This window comes from Schistocerca serialis, chromosome 7, assembly GCF_023864345.2.
Source record: "Schistocerca serialis cubense isolate TAMUIC-IGC-003099 chromosome 7, iqSchSeri2.2, whole genome shotgun sequence".
Taxonomy (NCBI): domain Eukaryota; kingdom Metazoa; phylum Arthropoda; class Insecta; order Orthoptera; family Acrididae; genus Schistocerca; species Schistocerca serialis.
The window spans coordinates 519,208,687-519,233,682 of record NC_064644.1 but is presented as its reverse complement, the minus strand read 5'-3'; the positions used below and the strand labels follow the sequence as shown (position 1 = coordinate 519,233,682).

At 45.0% G+C, this 24,996-nt stretch overlaps 2 protein-coding genes across 2 annotated transcripts in view; both read left to right on the top strand.

The window, feature by feature from the left end:
- Positions 1-18,446, top strand: part of LOC126413198 (myogenesis-regulating glycosidase-like) — a 56,797-nt gene extending 38,351 nt beyond the window's left edge. The window contains exons 3-6 of the mRNA XM_050083094.1: positions 556-687; positions 8,220-9,190; positions 16,343-16,777; positions 18,384-18,446. Coding sequence (XP_049939051.1) covers positions 556-687; positions 8,220-9,190; positions 16,343-16,777; positions 18,384-18,446 — 1,601 coding nt within the window. The remainder of the gene's footprint in view (positions 1-555; positions 688-8,219; positions 9,191-16,342; positions 16,778-18,383) is intronic.
- Positions 18,447-18,802: 356 nt separating this feature from the next.
- LOC126412354 (myogenesis-regulating glycosidase-like) lies at positions 18,803-21,568 on the top strand. Its single transcript, XM_050081909.1, has 2 exons — positions 18,803-18,928; positions 21,344-21,568. Exons 1-2 carry the CDS (start codon positions 18,826-18,828, stop codon positions 21,538-21,540), a joined length of 300 nt encoding a protein of 99 aa, XP_049937866.1. The 5' UTR covers positions 18,803-18,825; the 3' UTR covers positions 21,541-21,568.
- Positions 21,569-24,996: the final 3,428 nt, after the last annotated feature.

Below are 24,996 nucleotides of genomic sequence, written 5' to 3'. Positions count from 1 at the left end.
AGAAACAGTATTTACATGAAGATTTACTAGTGTTGTTAATTGTACTATAGACGTTTATAGAAACAAATAAAAATACACGAGCGTCTCATTCGAAACGTTAACTTCACTTTTAACAGACTTCATGCTGTCCGAGTAAACTTTCATTGAAGGAGTCAGCACAGATAAGTTACTATCAGAAGTCGTGTTTACCGCTGCGTCTGATACCAATACGCTTCCAAGATAAATAAGGCGTTCTTAGCATTTAAAAATGTTGTAGCAGGTTATCAGGCCAATCTATGCGCATCAGAAGCAGACTGGGGCAAAAATATAAGAACGTTTTTACGGATTCAACGTAAGTTGATTAATCTAAAATTTGGCAATAATTTATTCCGCAAACGAATAAAACAGGTTAAAGCTTATGTCAGAGCGCAAGACTGTTCCTCATTGACAGTAAAAGCAATGCACTATTTCCCCATAGCATTTATGACTGTGCCTACAGCGCCATCTGTTTTGTCGTCGCCAGTTGAAGTGGTGCGGGACTACCAGTTAATTAGCCTGTATGCTCGTCTGCTGCAGCAATGTGGTCGACCCCGACGCTGCTGCTGCTGCTGCTGGGTGTTTTGCTGGTGGCGCCAGCCGCATCCTCCACTGGACTCAGCACCCGCTACGACGAGGCCACCGGACGAATCCTGATACTGGGCCACAGGGGTGAGTGTGCGGCGCGCCAACAGATGACTGTCTTGCCACCTGCTCGGAGCAGCCATCCTTAGCTACCGTTATATGTCAAAGTTTCTACACAGGACGTTCACAGTACACGATCAGTGCTGTAATCAACCACTAGAAGAAGAGGCAAAAGTAGCAGTGTGCGTCTAGTACCAGTGGAATTCTTTGCTATAATTACTGCTGTCCTTCTGATTAATGTGCATAGTATTCAGCGTTGAACGATCTGAAGTTTATACTACTTTTTTTCTAATCAAGCAACTGGCTGGCGGAATGAACCCACCAATATGACTTATTAAGTGGCTAAACATCAAAATACAAAATTTTGGAATGAAAGTAAGGTAAACGTTCTCAGAATTCGTTCATCGTCCTCACACGAGTAGTACGATAACTGGGCGCGTTTAAAAACTCTCTTTCACATAGTACATGGATACTGGGGCATTAGAATAAAAGGCTGGGGCAATTGACTGAGTTAGGGTTTCACATTTTCCATAATCACATTTACTGAAAGCTTCAAGCAAAATTTGACATCACCATAATTCAACAGAAGAAAATCCATTTCGGCATGGACTCACAGGTCACAATGAGGAGGGCAGACTAACAAAACAGTCAGTGTTCCAATCACGATGCTGACTGTTTAACAAATCTTAATCCTAGAGTTGTTTCAGTAAGTTGATGACTAACACTCAATTAAGAAAACATTAATCTCTAGTTATTCAACAGCCCAGCGAGTAACATTCAGTAAGACAGCATTAGCCAATATATCTTTCAGTTATTCAAAAAGGTTTGCTAGCAAATAGGGTAGCACATAAGACGAAATTAGAAACTACAGTTGTGCTTTATGTCTTTGAAACAGACTATGAAGCAACTCTTAGATCAGGAGTGGCCAACCTTTTCGGCAGGCGAAATGAATTTTTGAAAGAGAATTTTACCTTATGTCACATGACCAATTTTTGTTTTGTGAACCAAAAAAGCAAGAAATTGTAATATATTTTTTAAAGAAAATAAAACAAACTGGCCACTTTACCTCGAAGAAGTCTCCTGCATTTTGAGAGGAAACGTTAGGAGGAAATTTTATACATCGACCACGATCTATTAGCCCGAAAGTTTTAAGTGATGTCAGTAACTGCCGTGAAAGCTTACATTGTATGACCAACATACAATTTTTTTCTTTACGGGAGTGTAGATGAAAATCTAAAGATAGTTGAATCAATGAAGTGAGATAGTCCTACTGTAATTGGATATGATACGAAAGACGCTTAATGGAATGCCCCTTTGCGGATTTTACGTGCAATAAAATTTAAATTTTCCACGGGCCGCAAGTTGCCAGCCTCCTTGACTTAGATGATATGTATCAGCTAACATGTTCTTTAGTTATACTAGCACATTCGCAAGCACGAAACTGATGCAACAGTATACTTTCGATGTTTAAAACAGGCTGGCAAATCATACTTCGATGGGAAAGGTTAAGTGCAAAAATCAGCCTATATTAAAAACGACGATTTTGAGCAATAAGAAAAAAATACTTTTGTCATGTAGTTCCCTTTGTTATGATAACTAGCGAAATACAGGGAATGTAATTGCTCAGTGATTGATACGATAGCCATGAAAAACTGTCTTGTCAACACATCCAACTTTTGTTGTTGTTGTGGTCTTCAGTCCTGAGACTGGTTTGATGCAGCTCTCCATGCTACTCTATCCTGTGCAAACTTCTTCATCTCCCAGTACCTACTGCAACCTACATCCTTCTGAATCTGTTTAGTGTATTCATCTCTTGGTCTCCCTCTACGATTTTTACCCTCCACGCTGCCCTCCAATACTAAATTGGTGATCCCTTGATGCCTCAGAACATGTCCTACCAACCGATCCCTTCTTCTAGTCAAGTTGTGCCACAAACTTCTCCCCAATCCTATTCAATACCTCCTCATTAGTTATATGATGTACCCATCTAATCTTCAGCATTCTTCTGTAGCACCACATTTCGAAAGCTTCTATTCTCTTCTTGTCCAAACTAGTTGTTGTCCATGTTTCACTTCCATACATGGCTACGCTCCGTACAAACGTGAGTAAATTACGATTTGAAGAGAGACAGTACATTTTGGTTAACGTTGGTTGGCGTTCCCTATTACCTATCTAAGACGTTTGACTGTGTATTCATAATATAAACTACAGAGTTCCAAGAACCCGATTTAAATGATGACTCTAGGAGTATACTAAAACTCTCTATGTGTTGCTCATATAGGGATTGCGAGGACAAAATTAGATAAATTACAGCGTGCATAGAGGCATTTAAACAATAATTGTTGCCGCACTCCATACGTGAATGGTATCGGAGGAAACTCTTATAACTGTTACAATCGGACTTCCCTCTGCCATGCACTTCACATTGGTTTACAGAGTATAGTTGTAGATGTAGATGTAAACGTAGACATAAGAATGTAAACAACGTTAGCTTCCCTTGTTCACTGCGTGTTCCAATGGCATAGCCCTCCTTCATTCTGCATGTACAAGGGAATCAAATCTGAAACGTACTGTAACTAATATCTCACAACAGCTTTTCCTATAATAAAGGCCGTTCAGTGCTTGTCTTGTTCACTAGAAATGCGGCCCCGTGAACATACAAGTACATATCCAAGTAACTATCCGTCAATTACGTGAGCCGAATTTGGATTCAGAAAATATGTGTAGAGATGTCAGAGTAAATAGAAACATTCCATGTGCTTTAAGCACAAGAATACAGTATGGCAGTGGGCCCAATACACCTAGTTGCCATCCACCACAGAATCCAGAAAGTACAAAGGTACCTCATAACACGAAGAGCTTGAGTAACCCAGGGTGGCTTCACACAACACATCTGCACACTCTTCCGTACCACAGGCCCTGACAGAGGATATACACTTTGCCGGTTGTCAAACTTCGTGCAAGTCGCCAGACCAGCTGCTGACAGCGCTTTCACGAGGCAGAAGGCGCAATCGTCCACCATCCGGTGATGGTCCACTCGTCCTCGCTCCACTCTCTCTCCGCGTCCCCCTCGCTGCCCCGCAAATAAAAACCTGCACGCCGATGATTCGGTTTACGCCTCGCGACGGCACTACTACCAGCTTAGGCTATTATTTGGAAAGGGGTCAACTAAGGCATAACATCTCTTTCCCTTCCTTTTGACATGTATTTGGCCATAAATTTTGTAACGATCCGTCAAAAGTCGTACAGTGTTTCCAATGGCCTAATCACCAATCCTCGTGCATAGCCAGCTGATACCTGTTTTACCGCACGAATGTATTTTTTCTTCCTGCTTACGTTCGGGAAATATTTTAAATATTTTGCGACATTCATCCCCAACAACAGCTGGGTGTATTCCACCTGCTGGATCAAATGTTTATCTGTCTCAAATCGGCCGTTGGAACTTGAATTCGCGTAAACTACACACCGTCCCATTTTAAAATTCAGTTTTAAATAATGTACGATGAGTGTTACATCTGTCGTGTAGTAGTGACAGATTTTTTCCCCCTTTATTTTCATTTAACACCTTAAATAAGATGGGCTGGCAGCAGCACAGTAGGCTGCTCTTCAGCCACAGGTTTTTCAAAAGAAATATAATGGAGACACAAAATATACAGAACATAGTGGGGGACAAAAAACAGTAGACACAGTAACGAAAAACACGAAGCCGTTCACACGCGAAGACAACCAAAGCAACTGTTAAGTCTGAACACAGACATTGATGATGGAGACGACACGTGAACGATGGAGCGTGGGTGGCGAAAAACACTGAGGCACAAACACAATGGCACACATAAGAAACCGATGGCGATGATCTCCGGCGCGCGAATGTCCACTTAACGTGTGCGAGTCAGGGGACCTGCCAAGAGGGGAAGAAAGTGGAGGGGGCGTGAGAGGGGTGAACAGAGATGCCACTGGGAGGGGAGGTGGGGGGAAGAATGAAGGTACGGGGGTACAGGAAGCCCGGGGGGAGTAGGTGGGGGAGGAAGGGAGGAGGGAAGGAAGGGAGAGAGAAGGGAGAGAGGGTGCCCTGAGGAAAAAAACACAGGATGTGGGAGAGGAGGATCAAAGTTGATAGGAGGGGTAAATGGATGGGAGGAGGGCATCATCAGGGAGGGGGAGCTGGCGGAAGCCACCTTGGGAGTGGGTAAGGAGAGTGGAGAGATGGAGAGCAAGCAGGACGTGGAAATACAGGCGCGGCAGCAGGTGGGGGTAGGAGAGGATGGGAGAGACAAGTGGCTGAGGAGGATAGAGTTTACCGGAGGTGTAGAGGATCCGTATCCATTCGACGAAAAGGAGGAGGTGGGGGAACGGAATAAGGTCCAACAGGATCCGCGTGGGGGAGGGGAGATGGATGCAATAGGCGAGGCGAAGAGCATGGTGTTCGAGGATTTGAAGGGATTTGTAAAAGGTGGGAGGAGTGGAGATCCAGGCAGGGTGGGCGTAGCAGAGGGTAGGGCTGATGAGGGATTTATAGGTGTGGAGGATGGTGGACGGTTCCAGACCCCATGTACAGCCAGAAAGGAGCTTGAGGAGATGGAGTTGGGAGCGTGCCTTGGCTTGGATTGTCGTGAGATGGGTGGTCCAGGAGAGGCGACGGTCAAGGGTGACGCCAAGGTACTCAAGCGTGGGGGTGAGGGTGATAGGACGGCCATAGATTGTGACATAGGAGCCGGAAGGAAGGGGTGGTTTTGCCCCCTGGGTTTTGGAAGGATTGACCTTGAGCAACCACTGGTTGCACCAAGTGGTGAACCAGTCAAAATGAGATTGGAGATGGTGTTGGAAGCGTTGCAGGGTGGGGGCGAGGGCAAGGAAGGCAGTATCATTGGCGTACTCGAGAAGGTGGATGGGGGATGAGGACGGCGGCACCTTGAGGCACACCGGCGGAGGGGAAGGATGTGTAGGAATCCGTGTTACGGATGGTGACGTAGGAAGGACGTTGGGAAAGAAAGGACCCGATCAGACGGACGTAGTTAAGAGGAAGGGCGAAGGTGTGGAGCTTGAAGAGGAGACCGGAATGTCACACATGGTCATAGGCGCGTTCGAGGTCGAGGGAGAGGGAGCGACGGGAATTGAGCTGTTCGGAGAGGAGAGCTTGGTGGTTTCGGATGTTTACTTTCTGACAGCATAGTACGCCTGGGAACCAATACATGGCGCTGTTAATTTTTTTTTTACCTCAGTGTCACAAGAATTTTCAGACATACGTCAGTGAAAAAATTAAGCGCTGCAATCTTATCTTTACTAGCACAAATTAACATTGAACTTACATCGCTAGGAAATACGGATTTTAGGATAATGGTGGTTACTTTCTTCCGACTTCTTTTATTTTCATCCTTTTCGATTTTTTCCGTAGCTAATCTATCAACTTTATACTATTTTACTATCCTCATACGTTTGTTCTTGTTTATCTCATTATTTGTATCTAAAATGACCACAAGAGAGCCTCAGAATCATATTTTATCATTTAACCATTTCCTTTTAACAATTTTAAATTTAGCTTTATTCGTCTTTTTAATTATTACAGTTTATCACTGTAATAAGTTACAAATTTGCCTAGTCCACTGTACACCCTTTCTGCGTTCCGTACAAATTTATACCTCATGAGTATGTGTAGACTTACAGCAGCATCATCTGACCAGCTTAGACACAAATACGAAGGTTGTCCAGAAACTAGGTTCCGATCGGTCGCGAAAGGGACACCATAGTGAAAACCTGATGAAGCTTTGCACGGATGTTTCGGGTAGTGTCTCTAGTATGACCGTCGATTGCATCGAGACGCTCTTTTCAGTTTTGAGCGCACTATGAACGAGTAAAGGTGCCCAGAACAACGATGTCTCCCGCCAAGTAGGAGGGCCCGCTGAGAGTCTTCGCAACCCACCTAACACAATTGCCACGCACTTCCTTCTTCACGGTGGTTCTCAGCCGCACTCTGCAGGGGCAGTGAAGAGGCTGCTGCAGCCTTTTCGATGGGAAGTGTTCAATCACCCACAACACACTCCTAATTGGATCGTCCTGTGTATGATCTCTGTTGAAATGAAACGCTAGATACGAAGACAAGACTTTGGCGCAGGCTACCCACTATAGACCAGCGCAGAGAACTATCGGAAAAGTACAGGCGGTTGCCTTCAATGACGCTCCGACAAATGCCTAAGTCGTAGCGGCGGCTATGTACAGATGTATCTGGAAAGTGTAGATAACTCTTGCAAATAAAATGTTTCTGATTTTCGTTGTGTTTTCCATTTACCGACCGATCGCAACTTAGTTTCTGGACAATCCTCGTATATATTGTGGCTATTGTAATGCAGTTTGTTTATGAACAGTAGGCTGTGAACAAGGTGACTCCACCGGTACTGTGGCCTGGTTTACACTATATTTTAAGTATGTGTGGCGATGCAAAGCTGATTTTGTGTATATTTTGCGACGATGTCACTATGCCTTTGTTGTATTAGGATATGTTATAAAACGGTTATGCCTCATCATATTTAAAGTGCTTATTTCCACATCCAAGAAAGCAGCATTTTTAATTATGACTTATTTTATTGTTTTAACATGCATTCTGCCGACTAGTACTTCACTTCCCATTTTAGCTGCAGATCTGAAGATGGTCATTGCTGACCGAAACTGGTAGTCTAGGGACCAAATGTTTTGTTATCATTCACGGAAACTTCCTGCATCATTGTTTTAATCCTCGACCATGTCGCAGCTTATGATATACAGATTTACTGTTTTTGATTAGTGTATTAAAAACTTAAGGAAATTTCTCTCCTTTCGATAAGTTTCATTTATATTTGAGTTCCTGGGTAGGAAAATCGAATTTATTGGTAAATGGATCCTTTAAGGGCTCTGCTTCTACCGATTGAAATACGGAACACAAAGTAGCGATAGTATGCCAAGGACCAACTCTAAGTGCTGATGCGAAGGACGGGCGTACAGATACTATAATAGTATATAATATGGGCATGTGACTGATAAGTACACATGGCATGTTTGAGAACGACAGTGGTAGCTCGAACGTTAGTCCAACAACGATATAGAGAAATGTCTGCTGAGGTTATCGCAACCATGTCATCATTCAAAGATATTACGCTGACGTACACATCTATATTGACACTGAGAACTTTTGACTGACGTTTCTGTTCCTAGTAAGATGAAGATAACTTTATAATAATTTTTGTGATGTAGCATGCTACATATTTCCTGTGTTTGGACACCTTTGGTATTTATGAAATGTTTTTCAAATATCTACTATTGTCTTAAATTCACTCATAAGAACTAGTTTGCCCGCATCTCGTGGTCGTGCGGTGGCGTTCTCGCTTCCCACGCCCGGGTTCCCGGGTTCGATTCCCGGCGGGGTCAGGGATTTTCTCTGCCTCGTGATGGCTGGGTGTTGTGTGCTGTCCTTAGGTTAGTTAGGTTTAAGTAGTTCTAAGTTCTAGGGGACTGATGACCATAGATGTTAAGTCCCATAGTGCTCAGAGCCATTTGAACCATTTGAAGAACTAGTTACTTGCATCTTGTAGGTGGCCGCGAGGTGGAAGTGGGATACGCCGAAGCTACCGGCGACAAGCAGTCTCCAGCTCCACGTCACGAGAGTCAAATCGATGGGGATTCTTTCCACTTCCGGAGCTCAAAGATCGTCTTTCGGCGCCAAGACAGAACGGGCCGGTGTCTCACTGCCCAGCAGTGGATCAACTCTTCGGCAGCGGCGGAAACCATGTGTCAGTACCACCTAGGAAGCCACGTCTACGGAGGTATCGAATCGACCTACCAGAAGTGGCCCATCGAGCAGAATGTGATCGACCGCTACCCGTACGTCACCAACAAGAGAGACCACGCCGCCATCGCCGCTCGCTACTGGCTCTTCTCCGACGGCAGACTCGTGCGTGTCCATTCGAACAGTCCTCTCTTCATCGACCAGAACACCGATCAGACGCAGAATCAGTTGTGCTTCGTTGCCGAGAACAAGTCTCCCTATGCGGAGGATCGACCCGACAACGTGCTGGAGTACGAGCTGTGCTGGTTCGACGACGTGAGGCAGGCGCACGAGTTCGCCGTCCAGAAGTACCTGGGCAAACCGACGGCGATCCCAGACGAACGCGTGGTGACAAATCCCACCTGGACAGTGTCGTCACCTGAGCAGAACGTGAGGGACAGGGTGGCCGACATAATGGATCACGGATTCGAATACAGTGTCATCCAAATAAACGGCATATGGGAGACCTGCCACGGCAGTCTGACAGTCGACACGGCCAACTTTCCCGACATGCGTGCGCTTACGGATGACCTGCACGCACTGGGATGGGCCGTCTCGCTGTGGATACACCCATTTGTAAACCAAGACTGCGAGCCATTTTACTCTGAGGCACTAGCCAACGGGTACCTGGTCCGCAACAAAAATGGCAGCACGGCCACTACCTGGTGGAAGGGCGACGCCGGCATTGTCGACTTCACCAACCCAGATGCAGTAGCTTGGTGGACGGGCCGACTATCGGTAAGTACACTCGTATTAAATCCACTGTCTAAGGTATAGAATTGAGCTACAGTGTACGCCTCTCCTGGAATACAACCAATCATATGGGGAGCTTGTTGCCGTTCCTTAAATACAATCACAAAGTTCACTGTTCAGAATGTCTAGACATACACTCTATAGAAATCGTACTTCAGAGCAGTCCTGTCCTACAAACGATCATCTACTGAGAATATGTGGTCTTCATATAGTTAGCTAGCATAGAGTGATATTCCATAAGAAATGGTTCAAATGGCTCTGAGCACTATGGGACTTAACTTCTGAGGTCATCAGTCCCCTAGAACTTAGAACTACTTAAACCTAACTAAGGACATCACACACGTCCATGCCCGAAGCAGGATTCGAACCTGCGACCGTAGCGGTCGCGCGGTTCCAGACTGAAGCGCCTAGAATCGCTCGGCCACTTCGATCGGCGATATTCCATATGAGGAGAATTTACAATATCTGGAATTTAATACTCGCAACAGGCACTCAGCAATTTGATTTGTACCTCAAGATCTGAACCTTAAGCAATCTGGAATACAATATAAAAGGAGAAATGAATGAAAATTATCAGTCAAGTATTGCTTAGTATGCGTTTTAGTTACTTAGGTACATTTTCTGGCGCGTTATAAAACTTCAAATGAAACCAGATACATACACGTGTGTATATATTTAAAATTATGAAGCAACTGGTGCAGGAGACCTTTGTTTCGCCTCTTAACTCATAGCTCTTGTTTGCATAATTTTCCTGTTCACTTCTATTTATACCTTTACTTCACGTACCGACGGGTACCTGGTCGGCAACAAACATGGCAGCACGGCCACTACCTGGTGGAGGGGAGACGGCCGAATTGTCGACAACTCCGCTGCAGTAGACAATTGACACTGCTACAAAGGTGTGTTGTTTACTGCACTGAACGAAAGAGATACAAGAAACGCTGAATGAAACATTGTGTGTAAGCATTCTGATAAAAAGGCAAATAATTTAGAGAAAAGTTTGAATGTTAAGGAACCGCTGCTGCCATTTTGGGCAGTCTAAAATACGATTCTAGTAGTGGAGAGTTAAATCATCCTTCTAAAGAAATCTGTGGCGGGCCGTTTAGATTTGTTTTTTTTGTTTCTTCATTTATATAAACTCTGTCTTCATCCCAATATGACTCGCTGTTGTGGTTATTTTTGTCATCAGTCTTCTTACTGGTTTGATGAGGCCCGCCGTGAATTCGTCTCTTGTGCCAATTTCATCTAGGAATAACGCCTGCGCCCTACGTCCTTAGATGTTTGCGAGATGCGGCCCTGTCTGTCTTCCTCTACAGTGTTCTCCCTCTACAGCTCATTCTAGTACCACGGGGAATTATTCCATGATCTCTTAATACATGTCGTCCTTTCCCTTATCCTTGTCCTTTTTGTCCTTTCTTCGCCGATTCCGCGGAGAACCTCAACATCCCTTATCTTAGCAGTCCGCCTAATTTTCAACATCCTTATGTGGCACCACATGTCAAACGTTTCAGTTCTCATCTTTTCCTAATGTTCCCACAATCCATAACTCATCATTCATTCTCCGTTACACTACACTGATCTCTATTTTATACAGACCGAGCCTTTGAATTTTGCTGTTCAGGTGTTCTAGTTTCCTCACCACGTTCAATTCCGGACATTCCACGCTCAGAGTTGTACTGTTACCTGTTCGTTGATTATTCAGTCTTTTTCCCGTGGTTACCTTTTCCTTGGTAGTCGTCTCCCGGAGATATGAATGGCGGACTAATTTGGAATCACGAATGGAGCGCCCGTCATAATACTTTTTTAATTACAGGCCAGATGTCCTGTGGACATACATTATCTGTCTTTAATGCAGTGTTTCCCATTGTGTTCTGCATCCTCATGCCGTTCAGCAGGGCTGATTCCTCCACCTTTTAAGCGTAGATTCCCTCCGCAAAAGCAAGGGATTACCACGGAATTCTATCTGCTCTCTTCCGACCTGTTTGACAAGACAATTGAAAGAACGAGAGCGCATCCTTATACCGGCAGTCTTTGTCCGACGTTACTGCTGATTTTGATTCACAATTTGAGCAGCAACTGAGATTAATCCAGGGGCCTAACGCATTTTGACTGCCAGTAGAAGATGCAACTCCTACAGCACAGGTACAATTACGTGTCTTACTGTACGACGTGATAATTGTTTGTTACTGTACCCAACGAATCCGCAATTACGAATTGAAAAGAGATTATATGCGAAATTAGACTTTCTGGGCGAATCTCGACGATGAAATTTTCTCTGCTTATCAGCCAAGTCAAAGCGTCGTTCTGTGGCAGCGTTTCAACAAAAAAAATGGTTCAAATGGCTCTGAGCACTATGGCACTTAACATCTGAGGTCATCAGTCCCCTAGAACTTACAACTACTTAAACCTAGCTAACCTAGGGACATCACACACATCCATGCCCGAGGATTCGAACCTGCGACCGTAACGGTCTCGCGGTCCCAGACTGTAGCGCCTAGAACCGCTCGGCCAACTCGGCCGGCAGCGTTTCAACATGTTTCCTATTTGTCATCTTCAGGCGAAGTATCGGGTTCGTGCCCTGTCGTGGTCTTTATACCCACTGGGCCGCAGGTTCCTCAGCCTCGTCTGCGTCAGCAGTGTCAATGGCGCCCCTCTGGTATGGGAGTCGCGGGGGTGTGTGGGGGGGAGGGGAGAGTCGCGGCCGGTGTTGCTGGGGCTCCCTGCATGCTGGCGGGTCTGGGTGTCGCGTCCTGGTGAGGTCTGTCCAGTGCATCTGCTCGCTTCACCTGTTTCGCATCGGAGCGTTCTTATCGTATTTTTGGTATCGCTGCCTCCCGTGAGGTTGGAAACCGCTATCTCAGTTGGCAAAGTTATCATGGACTCCTATCTCCACAACCGCCTTAAAGATAGATTCCCAGAACACTTTCGCCGTACAGAGCAGCTTTGTTTGTTCAAATTCAAACATTTGGTTTTCTTTGAGACTGTGTTCCGCAGATTTCTTCGTTTGGCCTTCTTTGGCGAGAAGAAGAGAGATGAAATTCGTGAAGAAGTCTGAGCCGTATATCGACTCGTGCTACACCTTGTGTTTAGATTGCATTGGTTTTCCTTCCCATGACATGTTTGTTTGATATGTTTTCTGTCATTAAGTGGATGCTTGGTTGTCTTTTCTCTCTGCTATCTATATCTGCGTTTTTGCTTCCGGGAAACTGCTATGGCGGAAGTGAGATCTTTGACCGGTGGTAACATCGTGTGGTGCGCGCAGAGAGTCTGGTGGACACGGGAGGGCAGTGTGGCTCGCCAGCGCGGACCAGGCGTGGTCGGTTGTACCGAGTCGCCACGTGATGTATGTCGGTTGTGTGTAACGAGCGGGTCGAGTTGACGGGAGAGCTCCCCGCAGGTTGGTTGCATACAGAATCGCCCCACGAGTAGTTGCTGTTCATTTCACCTTGGTGGGACGTTAACAAGCTTCTTTAAGTCCTCCGTTTCAACACTAACACCTAACATGAAGGAGCGGTCACTACCCGTCAACGCTGCAGAGAAGACGTGAACTCCGGTGACAGAGCGTGTTGCCGCGTGACCGTGGCGTGTTGAGTACGCTGGCGACGCGTTCGTGGTCGGATGTGTGGATCCTTGCCATCGAAGGTCGTGTACTGCCTGTTCGAGCATGATTGCAAGTTAAGTTAGTGGAAGGTTTAATCATTAAGTAATAAGTTTGCGTAACCAGTGTCTCTTCTGCCTTGTGGCCTCCGGCGATCGGGTTTCCTGTCCCCGGCACCGGTGTATTGAAGACAGTGATCTTTCCTCCTCCTCTCGTACTGCCCGATGGCGGGTGTAGTTTTGTCAGTTTAATTGTTTCGCTATTCTGTCGTGTGTTATGAGTAAATTCATGATTCTTGTTGGTTCGCTCCTTCAGGACTGTGTGGTGTAATGTTTCCTTGCACAAGGTTAGCTCTAATTCTGTCAGCAAGTTAAGCCACCTTATAACAAGTTTTCGCTGGCTAAAAGTCGGTGCAGTGACCGTAGCCACTGTGTGTATCTAAGACACTAAGTGCTTGCCATTCCTTCAATATCCTGGGACACCCACGGCAAATATTGCCAGGAATTAAAAAATTGTTCTTCGCTCATCGGCCAGAATGAAGAACATGCTGTGCTCAGTGAAGCACAAACTAGGAATACATATAGCCGTAGTCAGCTTGGAGTGTGGCAAACAGTGCATCGGCCAGAAGCAGCGATGTATATCGCAGCGCTGCACAGAAAACGTAAGGAACGTTCGCCTAAGCCAAACGGAGAAATCTGCAGCGGAGGAATACAGTCTCAACGAAAACCATATGTTTGATTTCGAACAAACAAAGCTGAGCAGGGCGAACGTGTACTGGGATTCGATATTTAATGAGGGTGTGGAGATAAGAGTCTAGGATAATCTTGTCAATCGAGATTAGCGGTTTCCAGATTACCACCACATGGGAGGCAGCGACAACAAAAATACAACGCGAACTCTCCAAGGTGAAACAGGGAAGGCAGCGGATGGAATGAACAAGTCTCATCAGGACGCTATGCCCGGACCTGTCGGCAGGCAGGGAGCCCCCACCCCCACCGGGCGCTATTTTCCTCCCCCACCCTCACCGCCACCACGACGTGGCGCTGAACTCCTACCAGAGGCGCGCCGACGCAGACGAGGCAGAGGAACCGCGGTCCAGCGGCTAGAAAGACCTGGATAGGACACGAACCCGACACTTCACCTTAGGATCATAAGTAGGAAACTTGTGGAAGCGTTGCCGCAGAACGGCGCCTTGACTCAGCTGATAACCCGAGAAGACTTCATAATCGGAAAGAGATGGTATTTTGGAGGACATGGTCAACAACAATAATTATATTGTCCAATAAAACACTTAACCAGCCGTTACCACAAGAAGTTAACATATACTCTCGTAGTAGCCAAAATCTAGCTACTAGTGAGCTAAGTGGAGTCCTATGTAGATTTATTGATACATTAAGTTTGAACTCCTGCCTTCATTTGTTGTATCTTTATGTGATTTAATTGCGATTATTTTGTGTTGCGATACTTTTTTCGACATCGTGCGGAATATTCTAAATTCTGTTTCATTGCAAGACAGCGGGTATTACCACGCAATAAAACCGCATAGAATTAAGATATTTTTATAGAGATTTTTCTTTGGTGAGCGAGCACTGGCACTATCACCTGTTTCCAGCTGCGACTGACGTTCCTAGGAATGTCGGTGCCGTTGCAAATCCTGTTTTTTTCGTATTTTTTACAGCGGTTCGCCGGCCGGAGTGGACGTGCGGTTCTAGGAGCTACAGTCTGGAACCGCGAGACCGCTGCGGTCGCAGGTTCGAATCCTGCCTCGGGCATGGATGTGTATGGCGTGCTTAGGTTAGTTAGGTTTAAGTAGTTCTAAGTTCTAGGTGACTGATGACCTCAGAAGTTAAGTCACATAGTGCTCAGAGCCATTTGAACCATTTTTTTTTTTTTTTTTTTTACACTGGTTCCGATTATTGCGAAAAATACGTCAGAGGAGACACTTTTCCGATTTTAGAGACACATTTACTGTACAGCACTCCATCCACATATATCAACAGTTGAGCGGTTGTGATTAGAACAGAACAGTTATCGGTACCTAAATTCTGTTTTTACTTTCAGTGAGAAGCCTTATGCATTTGCAGATAACATGTTCAAACGGTTCAAATGGCTCTGAGCACTATGGGACATAACTGCTGAGGACATCAGTCCCCTAGAACTTAGAACTACTTAAACCTAACTAACCTAAGGACATCCATGCCCGAGGAAGGATTCGAACCTTCGACCGTAGCGGTAGCGCGGTTCCATACTGTAGTGCCTAGAACCTCTCGGCCACTCCGGCCGGCAGATAATATGTGCCTTGTTCACTGTTCACCCCGAACATTTTGACCACCTTCCCAATAGCCAACGTATGCCAACGGCAACGCGCCATGGCATGGAAGAAATGAAGCCTCGGTAAGTAGCTGGAGGGAGTTGACACCGCATCGACATACACAAGTCAGCCAAGTTCCGTAAATTCCGGGGGCGGGGAGATGAATTCTGACGCCGAGTCACATCCAAGATCGATCGAATTCATTTATGGCGAGTTGGAGGGCCAGCACATCAACTGTGTTCTTCGAATCACTCCATGTCACTCCTGGCCTTGTGATATGGCGCATTATCAGGTTGAAAAATGTCGCTGCTATCGCGAAACATGATCATCAACAAGGGGTGTACGTGGTCTGCAACCATCATACTATACTCCTCAGCCGTCATGGCGCCTTGCACGAGTTCCACTGCACCAACTGATACCCACGTGAATGTTCCCCAGAGCATAATGGAGCCGCCGCATCCTTGTCTCTGTCCCGCAGTACAGGTGTCTAGGAGTTGTTCCTCTGGAAGATGACGGATTCGCCTCTGCCATCGGCATGATGCAGAAGGCTTCGGGATTCATCAGACCATGCAAGGCTCTGTTACTGCGTTAACCTCCAGTGCCGACAGCCCCTTGCCGATGTCGTGCTGTTAACAGTGGCACAAGAGCCGGTCGTCGGCTGCGGAGGCCCATCTTAGGAGTATATTCCGAAATATTTACATTCTGCCCAGCATTTAAGTCTGATGTTAGTTCCACCAAAGTTCACTTCCATCCTGTTTTACCAATCTGCTCAGCTCATGATGTCCGGAACTTGTAAAGAGCAGTAGCTGCTCAGCTTCACGTCGCCTGGACGTGGTTTCGCCACTTGTTGAAGATACTCACCGCTGCACTCCTCGAACACCCGACACGTTGTGCAGTTTCCGAAACGCTCGTGGTGAGCCTCCAGACAATCTGAATCTGTCCTTGGTCAAACTTCCCCATTCCACACACACAGCGCGCTCATGGATGCTACGTGCACTGTGCCTGCGTCTGACTAGCAATCATTCCTCCCCAGGTGCCGCTGCTATCGCCTGACAGTACGTTGGTGGTCACTATGTTCTGGGTGATCAGCGTATGTCCTTTATTGATAAAAAAGAGTTGTTACTCCACTGCTGGATGTTAACTTGGAGTCCTAAATTCTATTTGGACCAAGAGGTGCCATTTCCTCCATCTGTCCAGGTACGGCATTTTATTCCTAAACTCTTTTCAGGCACTTCGCAATGAGACAGGGGTGGACACGTTCATGTTCGACTACGGCGAGTCCAGCTACCTGCCGCAGCCGGCAGACATCACTCCACTGGAGAAGAGCCCCGTGGTCTTCTCGGACGAGTACTCGAGCGCCGGCTCCCAGTTCGGGTCCATGGTGACGCTGCGCTCCAGCGTGGAGAGCCAGCCCCTCCCCAACTTCTTCCTCATGGACGTCGTCGACACCGCGTGGAGCAGCCAGAACGGCTTCAAGACGCTGGTGCCCAAGCTGCTGCAGCTCAACATGGTCGGCCACCCCTTCGTGATGCCGGAGCAGGTGGGCGGCGCCGAGAACCACGGCGGCTACCCCACCTACGACCTGTACATCCGCTGGCTGCAGGTGGTCACCTTCATGCCTGCCTTACGCTTCCACGTCAAGCCTTGGGACTTCGACAACGAGGTGAGTAACTTCCTATCTACGCGATTCACATGAAAAGTAAATATATGTTCACAGCATTGATACAATGTGAAGCCTGCAAAGAATTTACCCATTAAGCTGCAGAATTAATCGACATGTATTTCAAAACGAATTCTAAATCTACAAGTAGTCAAACAATATGCTTCAATATATGGAAAAATGATATTCCTCTTTTAGAGAAAATTTGCAAGAGACAATAAATATACAATTGACTGAGATCACTCATAAACTACGAGTTGTGGAAACAAATAGTCCGTGTCAGGTGTGGGATTATCAGGAAACCAGCGCCAGGTGAAGGTAGCTGATAATTTTCTATTTACGGATGTAATTCGTTTTCTAATTAGTAATGGCGTAACGTAACAAAGAGGTCGGTTAGCATTTGTACTTTTTAATTTCTCGTGTAATCTCAATTAGCGTGATCGTATTAAACTTACCTGTAGGTCTTTAAAAAAAAAAAAAAGAGTTGCGTTTTCTCAAGTAGACTGATACTCATCCACGAAATAGCGGAGACAATCATTTATTAGCTCGTGAATTAAGACAAAGCTAACGGACTGCCTGCAACAAAAGATTATCTGTCAGACAGATATCTGTGCAGATGCACAGTGTTTTGATTTGGAGCTGTCCCTGTAACTACGCTCCCATTGTCAGGGTTCTTATACTCTGAAACTTGGCGACAGCAATGATATTAGCAGAAATCGTCGGCATAGTTTTATTAGTCGGTTTATCGACTTATTCGTGCGAGAAAACAGCATGTTTACTTTTTTTTATCACGAAGCAACACTTCATCAAATAATAACAACTTAAGATTAGAAGGGAAGATCGTTTATTATTAAAAAGTATGTCTTCTACGCAGTTCATACCTGGTAGTTCTGTCTTCGAACTGCCCACCCACACATCTACATCTCTCTCTACAAGTACGTCTCACTTCTGTGCAGTCTACACTTGGGTGCTTTGCACGGCGATCATCAGATCACCTTCAGACTCTTTCCCTAAGGTTCCAGTCAAGCAAAGTGCGTGGGAAAGAGGAACACTAAAATCTTTCCACTCGGTCTTTGATTTCTGTTATTTTCTGAAGATGAACATTTCTTCCTATGTATCTGAGAGTCAACAAAATATTTCCGCATTCAGGAGAGAAAGTTCGTGATTTAACTGTGTGAAACGAACTGTGCGCAACGAAAAACGCCTCTGTACTGATGTTTGCCACCTAACACGCGTAGCATATCCGTGACACTCTTTCCCCTATTTCGCGATAACAGAAAGCAAGCTGCCCTTCTTTGAACTTTTTTGATATCCTCCGTGAACTGTGCCTGGTAAAGATCCCATATCACGCAGCAGTATTCCCTAAGAGGACAGACAAACGCAGGTGTGTTACATTTTCTAAGTATTTTGCCAATGAAACGCAACCTCTGGTTCGCCTTTCAAACAACATTTTCTTTGTGATCGTACCAATTCCAGTTGTTCGTAGCTGTAATCCCTAGGTTTGGTGTTGAATTGTCACCCTATATGTTTGTATGATTTATTTGTACCAGAAATCTAACGGATTCCCTTTAGTTCTCATTGCGTTTATGTCTCACTTCTTGTTTTTTAGCACAGGACGTCGTGTATCTGCTTCAGCAACCATTCATCAATGCTGGTGGACTCCCTTTGTTGATAAAAATTATTTCTCGGACAGTCAGTGCAAGAGAATCACAGAAATCTTAAAATTACAGTTAGATACATGTCGAGAGAGATGTTTTGCGTCGAGGCCTACGTTCATGTTACGGGAATCCAAATTCCAGTATGATTCAAGAAAACAGTGTCATTATAATATTCTCTGCACTGAGTAATTTATGCATTCTGATTCTTTATCCCAAGAGATATGTTCAGTACACGATTATCTTCAAAAAGTTGTTTACTCATTCATTAACACTCTATTGGATTTAATTTCAGCAGGGTAGCTCCCCCCTGTAACAGTGTAATGGTGGATTACGTTACAGACGCTGGACATCTGCCGCAACCTGACCAACCTGCACATCCAGTACGCACCGCTCATGGTTGAGCTGATGAAGAAAGCCGTTGAGGACGGCACTCCCGTCAACAGGCCAATCTGGTGGATCGACCCAACGGACCCCACGGCACTCACAATCGACTCAGGTATGACCGACAGATTGCTGTGCAGTTCCTACTATACATTTATTTTGCACACTTGTTCGTATCTTACCATGTTCAGTCAGTAATCCACTTTCGACTCTCTGCGTTACGGTCTGTCTCAGAACTAACCATTAGAGCGTGTTTCCTCCAAAAACTAGTGCATAATTGAGATAACTCTAAATCTGAATTGAAGACTATCTTTGAAAAGATGTTTTTTAGCGGAAAACTTCAACAGTACTCAGGATACAGTACAGCAACAGAGACCGCTCACACTCTCGCGAGGTGATCCGGTTATTACGCACACCGCATATTCCGTAACCCACCGCGAGACTAGTCTTTTCAGTCAATTTCCTCAAGATTGGCCTAGCTTCGAAACCGTCATACCGCGAATGAGCTGCTATTTAGTGACAACCATTCTACCGTTTGTACTGAGAATGCCCATAAAAACTGGTAATCATGTAATTATCCATTATTCAGGAGTTAAATTAGATAAACAAACTAATCTATGCAATTCTCAGATGATAATGTAATATTAACTTGATTGGTCACATTGGACCACTTGAGTCATTCCATGTTCACTTTTTCTTTGGAGATTGGACTACTTGCTTCTTGGGCTCAGCCCAGTACTGAGTGAAAGACAATATCCAGTTAGCAATAACTTGGCACAAGCCTATACGTACAGAATCTAGTCTTCAAATTTCGTTGTCTAAAAAAAAGTTACACCTTCCAAATTAATGTACAAATTTCAAACAGTGTGTGAAACAATGAACGAAACTCTTAAGTACACTACTGGCCATTAAAATTGCTACACCACGAAGATGACATGCTACAGACGCGAAATTTAACTGACAGGAAGAAGATGCTGTGATATGCGAATGATTAGCTTTTCAGAGCATTCACAGAAGGTTGGCGCCGGTGGCGACACCTACAACTTGCTGACATGAGGAAACTTTCCAACCGATTTCTCATACACAAACAGCAGTTGGCCCTGCGTTGCCTGGTGAAACGTTGTTGTGATGCCTCGTGTAAGGAGGAGAAATGCGTACCTTCACGTTTCCAACTTTGATAAAGGTCGGATTGTAGCCTATAGCGACTGCGGTTTATCGTATGGCGACATTGCTGCTCGCGTTGTTCGAGATCCAATGACTGTTAGCAGAATATGGAATCGGTGGGTACAGGAGGGTAATAGGAACGCCGTGCTTGATCCCTACGGCCTCGTATCACTAGCAGTCGAGATGACAGACATCTTATCCGCATGGATGTACTGGATCGTGCAGCCACGTCTCGATCCCTCAGTTAACAAATGGGGACGTTTGCAAGACAACAACCATGTGCATGAACAGTTCGACGACGTTTGCAGCAGCATGGACTATCAGCTCGGAGACCGTGGCTGCGGTTACCCTTGACGCTGCATCACAGACACGAGCGCCTGCGATGGTGTACTCAGTGACGAACCTGGGTGCACGAATGTCAAAATGTCATTTATTCAAATGAATCCAGGTTCTGTTTACAGTATCATGATGGTCGGATCCGTGTTTGGCGTCATCGCAGTGAACGCACATTGGAAGTGTGTATTCGTCATCGCCATACTGGCGTATCACCCGGCGTGATGGTATGGGGTGCCATTGGTTACACGTCTCGGTCACCTCTTGTTCGCATTGACGGCACTTTGAACAGTGGACGTTACATTTCAGATGTGTTACGACCCGTGGCTCTACCCTTCATTCTATCCCTGCGAAACCCTACATTTCAGCAGGATAACGTACGACCGCTTGTTGCATGTTCTGTACGGGCCTTTCTGGATACAGAAAATGTTCGACTGCTGCCCTGGCCAGCACATTCTCCAGATCTCTCACCAATTGAAAACGTCTGGTCAATGGTGGCCCAGCAACTGGCTCGTCACAATACGCCAGTCACTACTCTCGATGAACTGTGGTATCGTGTTGAAGCTGCATGGGCAGCTGTACCTGTACACGCCATCCAAGCTCTGTTTGACTCAATGCCCAGGCGTATCAAGGCCGTTATTCCGGCCAGAGGTGGTTGTTCTGGGTACCTATTTCTCAGGATCTATGCACCCGAATTGCGTGAAAATGTAATCACATGTGAGTTCTAGTATAATATATTTGTCCAATGAATACCCGTTTATCATCTGCATTTGTTCTTGGTATAGCAATTGTAATGGCCAGTAGTGTATACGTCCTGAAAAGGTACAAAAATTAAATTTTATGAAACTATGGCTATAACATTACTGTTGTATGGAAACGATAGTTGCGTAAAAAAAGACAACAAAAATACAACCAGCGGAGATGAGATCCTCGAGAATGTTTAGGGTTGCACAAGAAGAGATCCAGTACATAACGTAGACGCTAGACAACAGGCATATGCTGTGCGGTGACGCTGTGTTTCCTTTGCGTGCAGAGTTCCTGCTGGGCGACGACATTCTGGTGGCGCCAGTGGTGTGGCACGACAACTTCAGCCGCGACATCTACCTGCCGAAGGGCATGTGGCGCGATGAGGCGGACCCCGAGCACCCCACCATTCAGGGTCCGGCCTGGCTACACAGCTACCCCGTGCCGCTCAACACTCTGCCCTACTTCACCAGGGTCAGCGCCTAGCTCGCGCTGGCGTAATATGAAGGCAGTATGAGCGCTGCTGGTCATTTCTGTGACGGGACTGTGCTACCATAAACCTGTATAACGGCTGCTGGAAATGAATGTTAGGTTAATATATGTGTTCAGATTATTCATAAAATGTACCCATGCAACCCACTTTCAGGCTGCCACTCGGTCCAAATGAAGAGTCTGTTATCTTGTAGCGTGGAATCCAGCTGTCAGCTATGTGTATTTACAAAAGTGTCGCCCATTAACAGTGGTTGATCGTTCTTGCAGGGCACAGTTCTCTTGCTCATCTTTAAAGTTTTTTGCATGTTACACAAGCAGTGTCACACGTGCCAACGATAGTGGAGTGTTAAACATTGTTGTAGGCCACTAGAATGGTAGGTAGCAGTTCGTTGTATCAAAACCACGTTTATCACATGTATTTATTCGAGTTCTTGTGCAACATCACACAATGAAGACACATATGACTGAAAGTGTGGGGAAAACATCACATGATTACCTCCATATTTCATTTCAGCAAAAGTGAGTACCAGTTCACATTCTACTGTGTTTCTTCAAATGTTTTACTCGCTTTGTTTAGTATAATCTACCAGAATCACTTGTGAAATCTCAGTGGACTCTCCAGGATACTACAACAACTTAACAGGCAAGAGGAAGGTGCAGGCTGAGTTTGACGAATGCCATTTGTTGTGCATCACAATAGTTAACTATCCTTTATTTAACAAGATACACTTAAAAACATCAGTAAAATCTAAATCAATAGTAACTGTCAGACTGATTTCAGGACGGCGAACCAAAAAGACCAAACTTACAATAACTTTTTTTTTCTCTTTCAGGTCGAGTAATGACCCATAAAAAATATCAAGTTTAACATTCATAAAAATACAGCTCGAGAGCCCTTTAGACATCCGCAAGATTGCAACCAGGCCTATCTGACTTCACTAAAATTGTAGAAAGAACAGTATCCAAACAATATTAAAACCACTTTTTAGATAATAAACTTCGAGCAAGGAAGGAGGTCCTTATTTAGAAAAAAATTTACAAGTTCAGGATTACCATTCAAATAACTTCAGGGCGCTTTTGGCGCTAGCAATTTAGCAACTTTCCAAACAGGAACATTATTCAAAATTTTACAAGTTCAGCATTTGACAATATCTTAAAATTTACAGTTCCAGGATTACAACAAAGATTTGGAACGCTCTTTGGGCACTAACAATTTTGAAACAAAGCTAACAAAGCTTTTAAAATCATACGGTAATCCACAATTACGATTTGAAAGATCTTCAAATGAAGTAGGAATAGAAGACAGGGCTGGGCTGCCAGACGCGATAGCTTACAGTACCGGACATCTCGATTTCGCCTTAAGTGCGAATGCCACAAGACTAATAACTTGTAAAGAGGCAGGAGGCGGGAGGCGAAACACCAAGCCGCACACCCGTACGCAGGCGACGCGCACTGAGCACGCCCGCTGCGTCGGCCGATAATGAATAGCACGGTCCTGCCAACGGCACCTGCGCTACAGCCAACTCGGGAAGCCGAGGGAAAACACGCAGACGTATAATTCATTCAAGACTGATCATCAAATAAGTAAATTCCCAAGCACCGACACTAGAGTAATAAATGCGAACCCCACCCCGGACACCAGCGACAGTTTAAGTGTTACAATGACTGTATAATTAATACAAAGATTAATCAGTTAATCGTTTAACAGAAAAAGACCCCTCAAAGAAACAAATTCACTTAAGTAGGCTTAAAAGTAAGACGGAATGCTTAAGCTCTGAGACCTAAGCACGAGATCACAGTAGTAATAAGATATACAACAATAAAACAATAAATTACTTCTTTCCAGAGAAGTGTTGGAAGTTTAAATACATTCAAATATATTACACATAAGGGTAATTCGCACAGAGTGGGGGACGGCGAATTTACTGGCTTGAGTACGAAGTGACGGAGAACAGCGGCCCAACCAGCCTGACAGGACCGCGTCCAACATCGGCGCACAGGTGCCAAAATCCACAAACAGAAGTACCTCACCCGAAAATAAGTTAGGACAGGCGGTGGCCTTTCTGTCCCCAGAAAGGAATATACATCGTTTATTTAATCAGTTCCCATGGATCGGGAAACTTTTCACAATACTGAAGCTAGTTACATATTTCATGTTTTTCTCTCCGTTCTTAGAAGTGTCGCTATGCAGTGTTGTCATTCCTAATTTATTTGCTCCTGTTTCCAATTACTTACCACAGTGGCGCGATGTTTACATATGAATGATTTGTTCAAAGAATAAAATTATCTGTTTCGCCATGAACACAATTGTTCTACACTCTAGAAATCTTAACATGTCTCAGTACGAATAGAAAAACTTAAAAATGACTGATAGAAATGTACCACTGTGTATGCAGACTGAAACGTATATCCTAACAATACCCAGAAAAAAATTGCCTGTGCGTAAGATCGACCTAACATTGCAACAAAAAACTCATAGCCCATTTTGTAACTAAAGTGCGCGTCATTTACGACAGCAGCCGAGTTTAGGTTCGTTCTGCGCATCTGAGGTCACAAAACACAGCCAGCCGATGAACAGAGAACGACGTTACCAGAGCTCGATTGCAGTGCAGAGCACGGACGAGTGTCTTCAGTTTTAGAAGCGTTCAGTCATAAATAAAGTAATTGAACAAAAGCATTCCTTATACCAGTTGTTCATGTTCTATTAATTAATTAAACCAAACAAGCAATAAGTCTCCTAATTCAGGCGATAGCGAGGAAAGGTGTTTGTATCATTCTCACTAATAGCTTTTTCGCAATAAAGAACAGCGGTAATTGTTTATTTCCTATTGTACTTCGACGAAACGTGAGTAACTTATAGTCATACCAACAGTGTTTGCCGGTATTTTGCGTGATATTTTAAAGTCAACTAGTGGCAACTACAATCGACTATAGGGAAAGTATATGCTATGGACTTTTATCTCTGCAAACTCTTCAAAATTTCGTGCAATGGTTTACTACATCTAATGCTGCACAATAACTGCGTTGAACATCGAAACAAAATTAAGTCATTTATGGGGGGAAGGTATCAGTCAAGAAGATGTGTAAAAATCAAATTTTTGGGCCAAATAGTGTTTGTAAAATCGATTGATAAAATGTGTGAAAGCAGTCGAAACACCATGTATCTGCACAGGCGAGCAGTGCAGTGATGACAAAATCGCGCACAGCGCGGAATGCGGGGAGCACGTCTCTGTAACAGCGAAAGGGTTAATGCGGCCGTGGTGGCTTTACTTCGTAAACTGCGCGCTCCTCACTAAACGTAAGTCTGCGAACTATACTATGGCGCTGCATCTCTTGGCGCGTACAACTGGCAACGCAGCAATCTCCCGCGTCTGGGCGGGCATGCGCGAACCGCCAAGATAAAAGAATTGAACTATAGTACCATCAATGTATTTCCTTTGGACATGAAAA

What these genes read in the sequence shown, in the direction of transcription:
- LOC126412354 (XM_050081909.1), top strand. Translation starts at nt 18,826, where the DNA reads ATGGTTGAGCTGATGAAGAAAGCCGTTGAGGACGGCACTCCCGTCAAC. An exon ending in GGCACTCACAATCGACTCAG is followed by an intron (nt 18,929 to 21,343) that starts GTATGACCGACA and finishes CTTTGCGTGCAG; the next exon opens with AGTTCCTGCTGGGCGACGAC.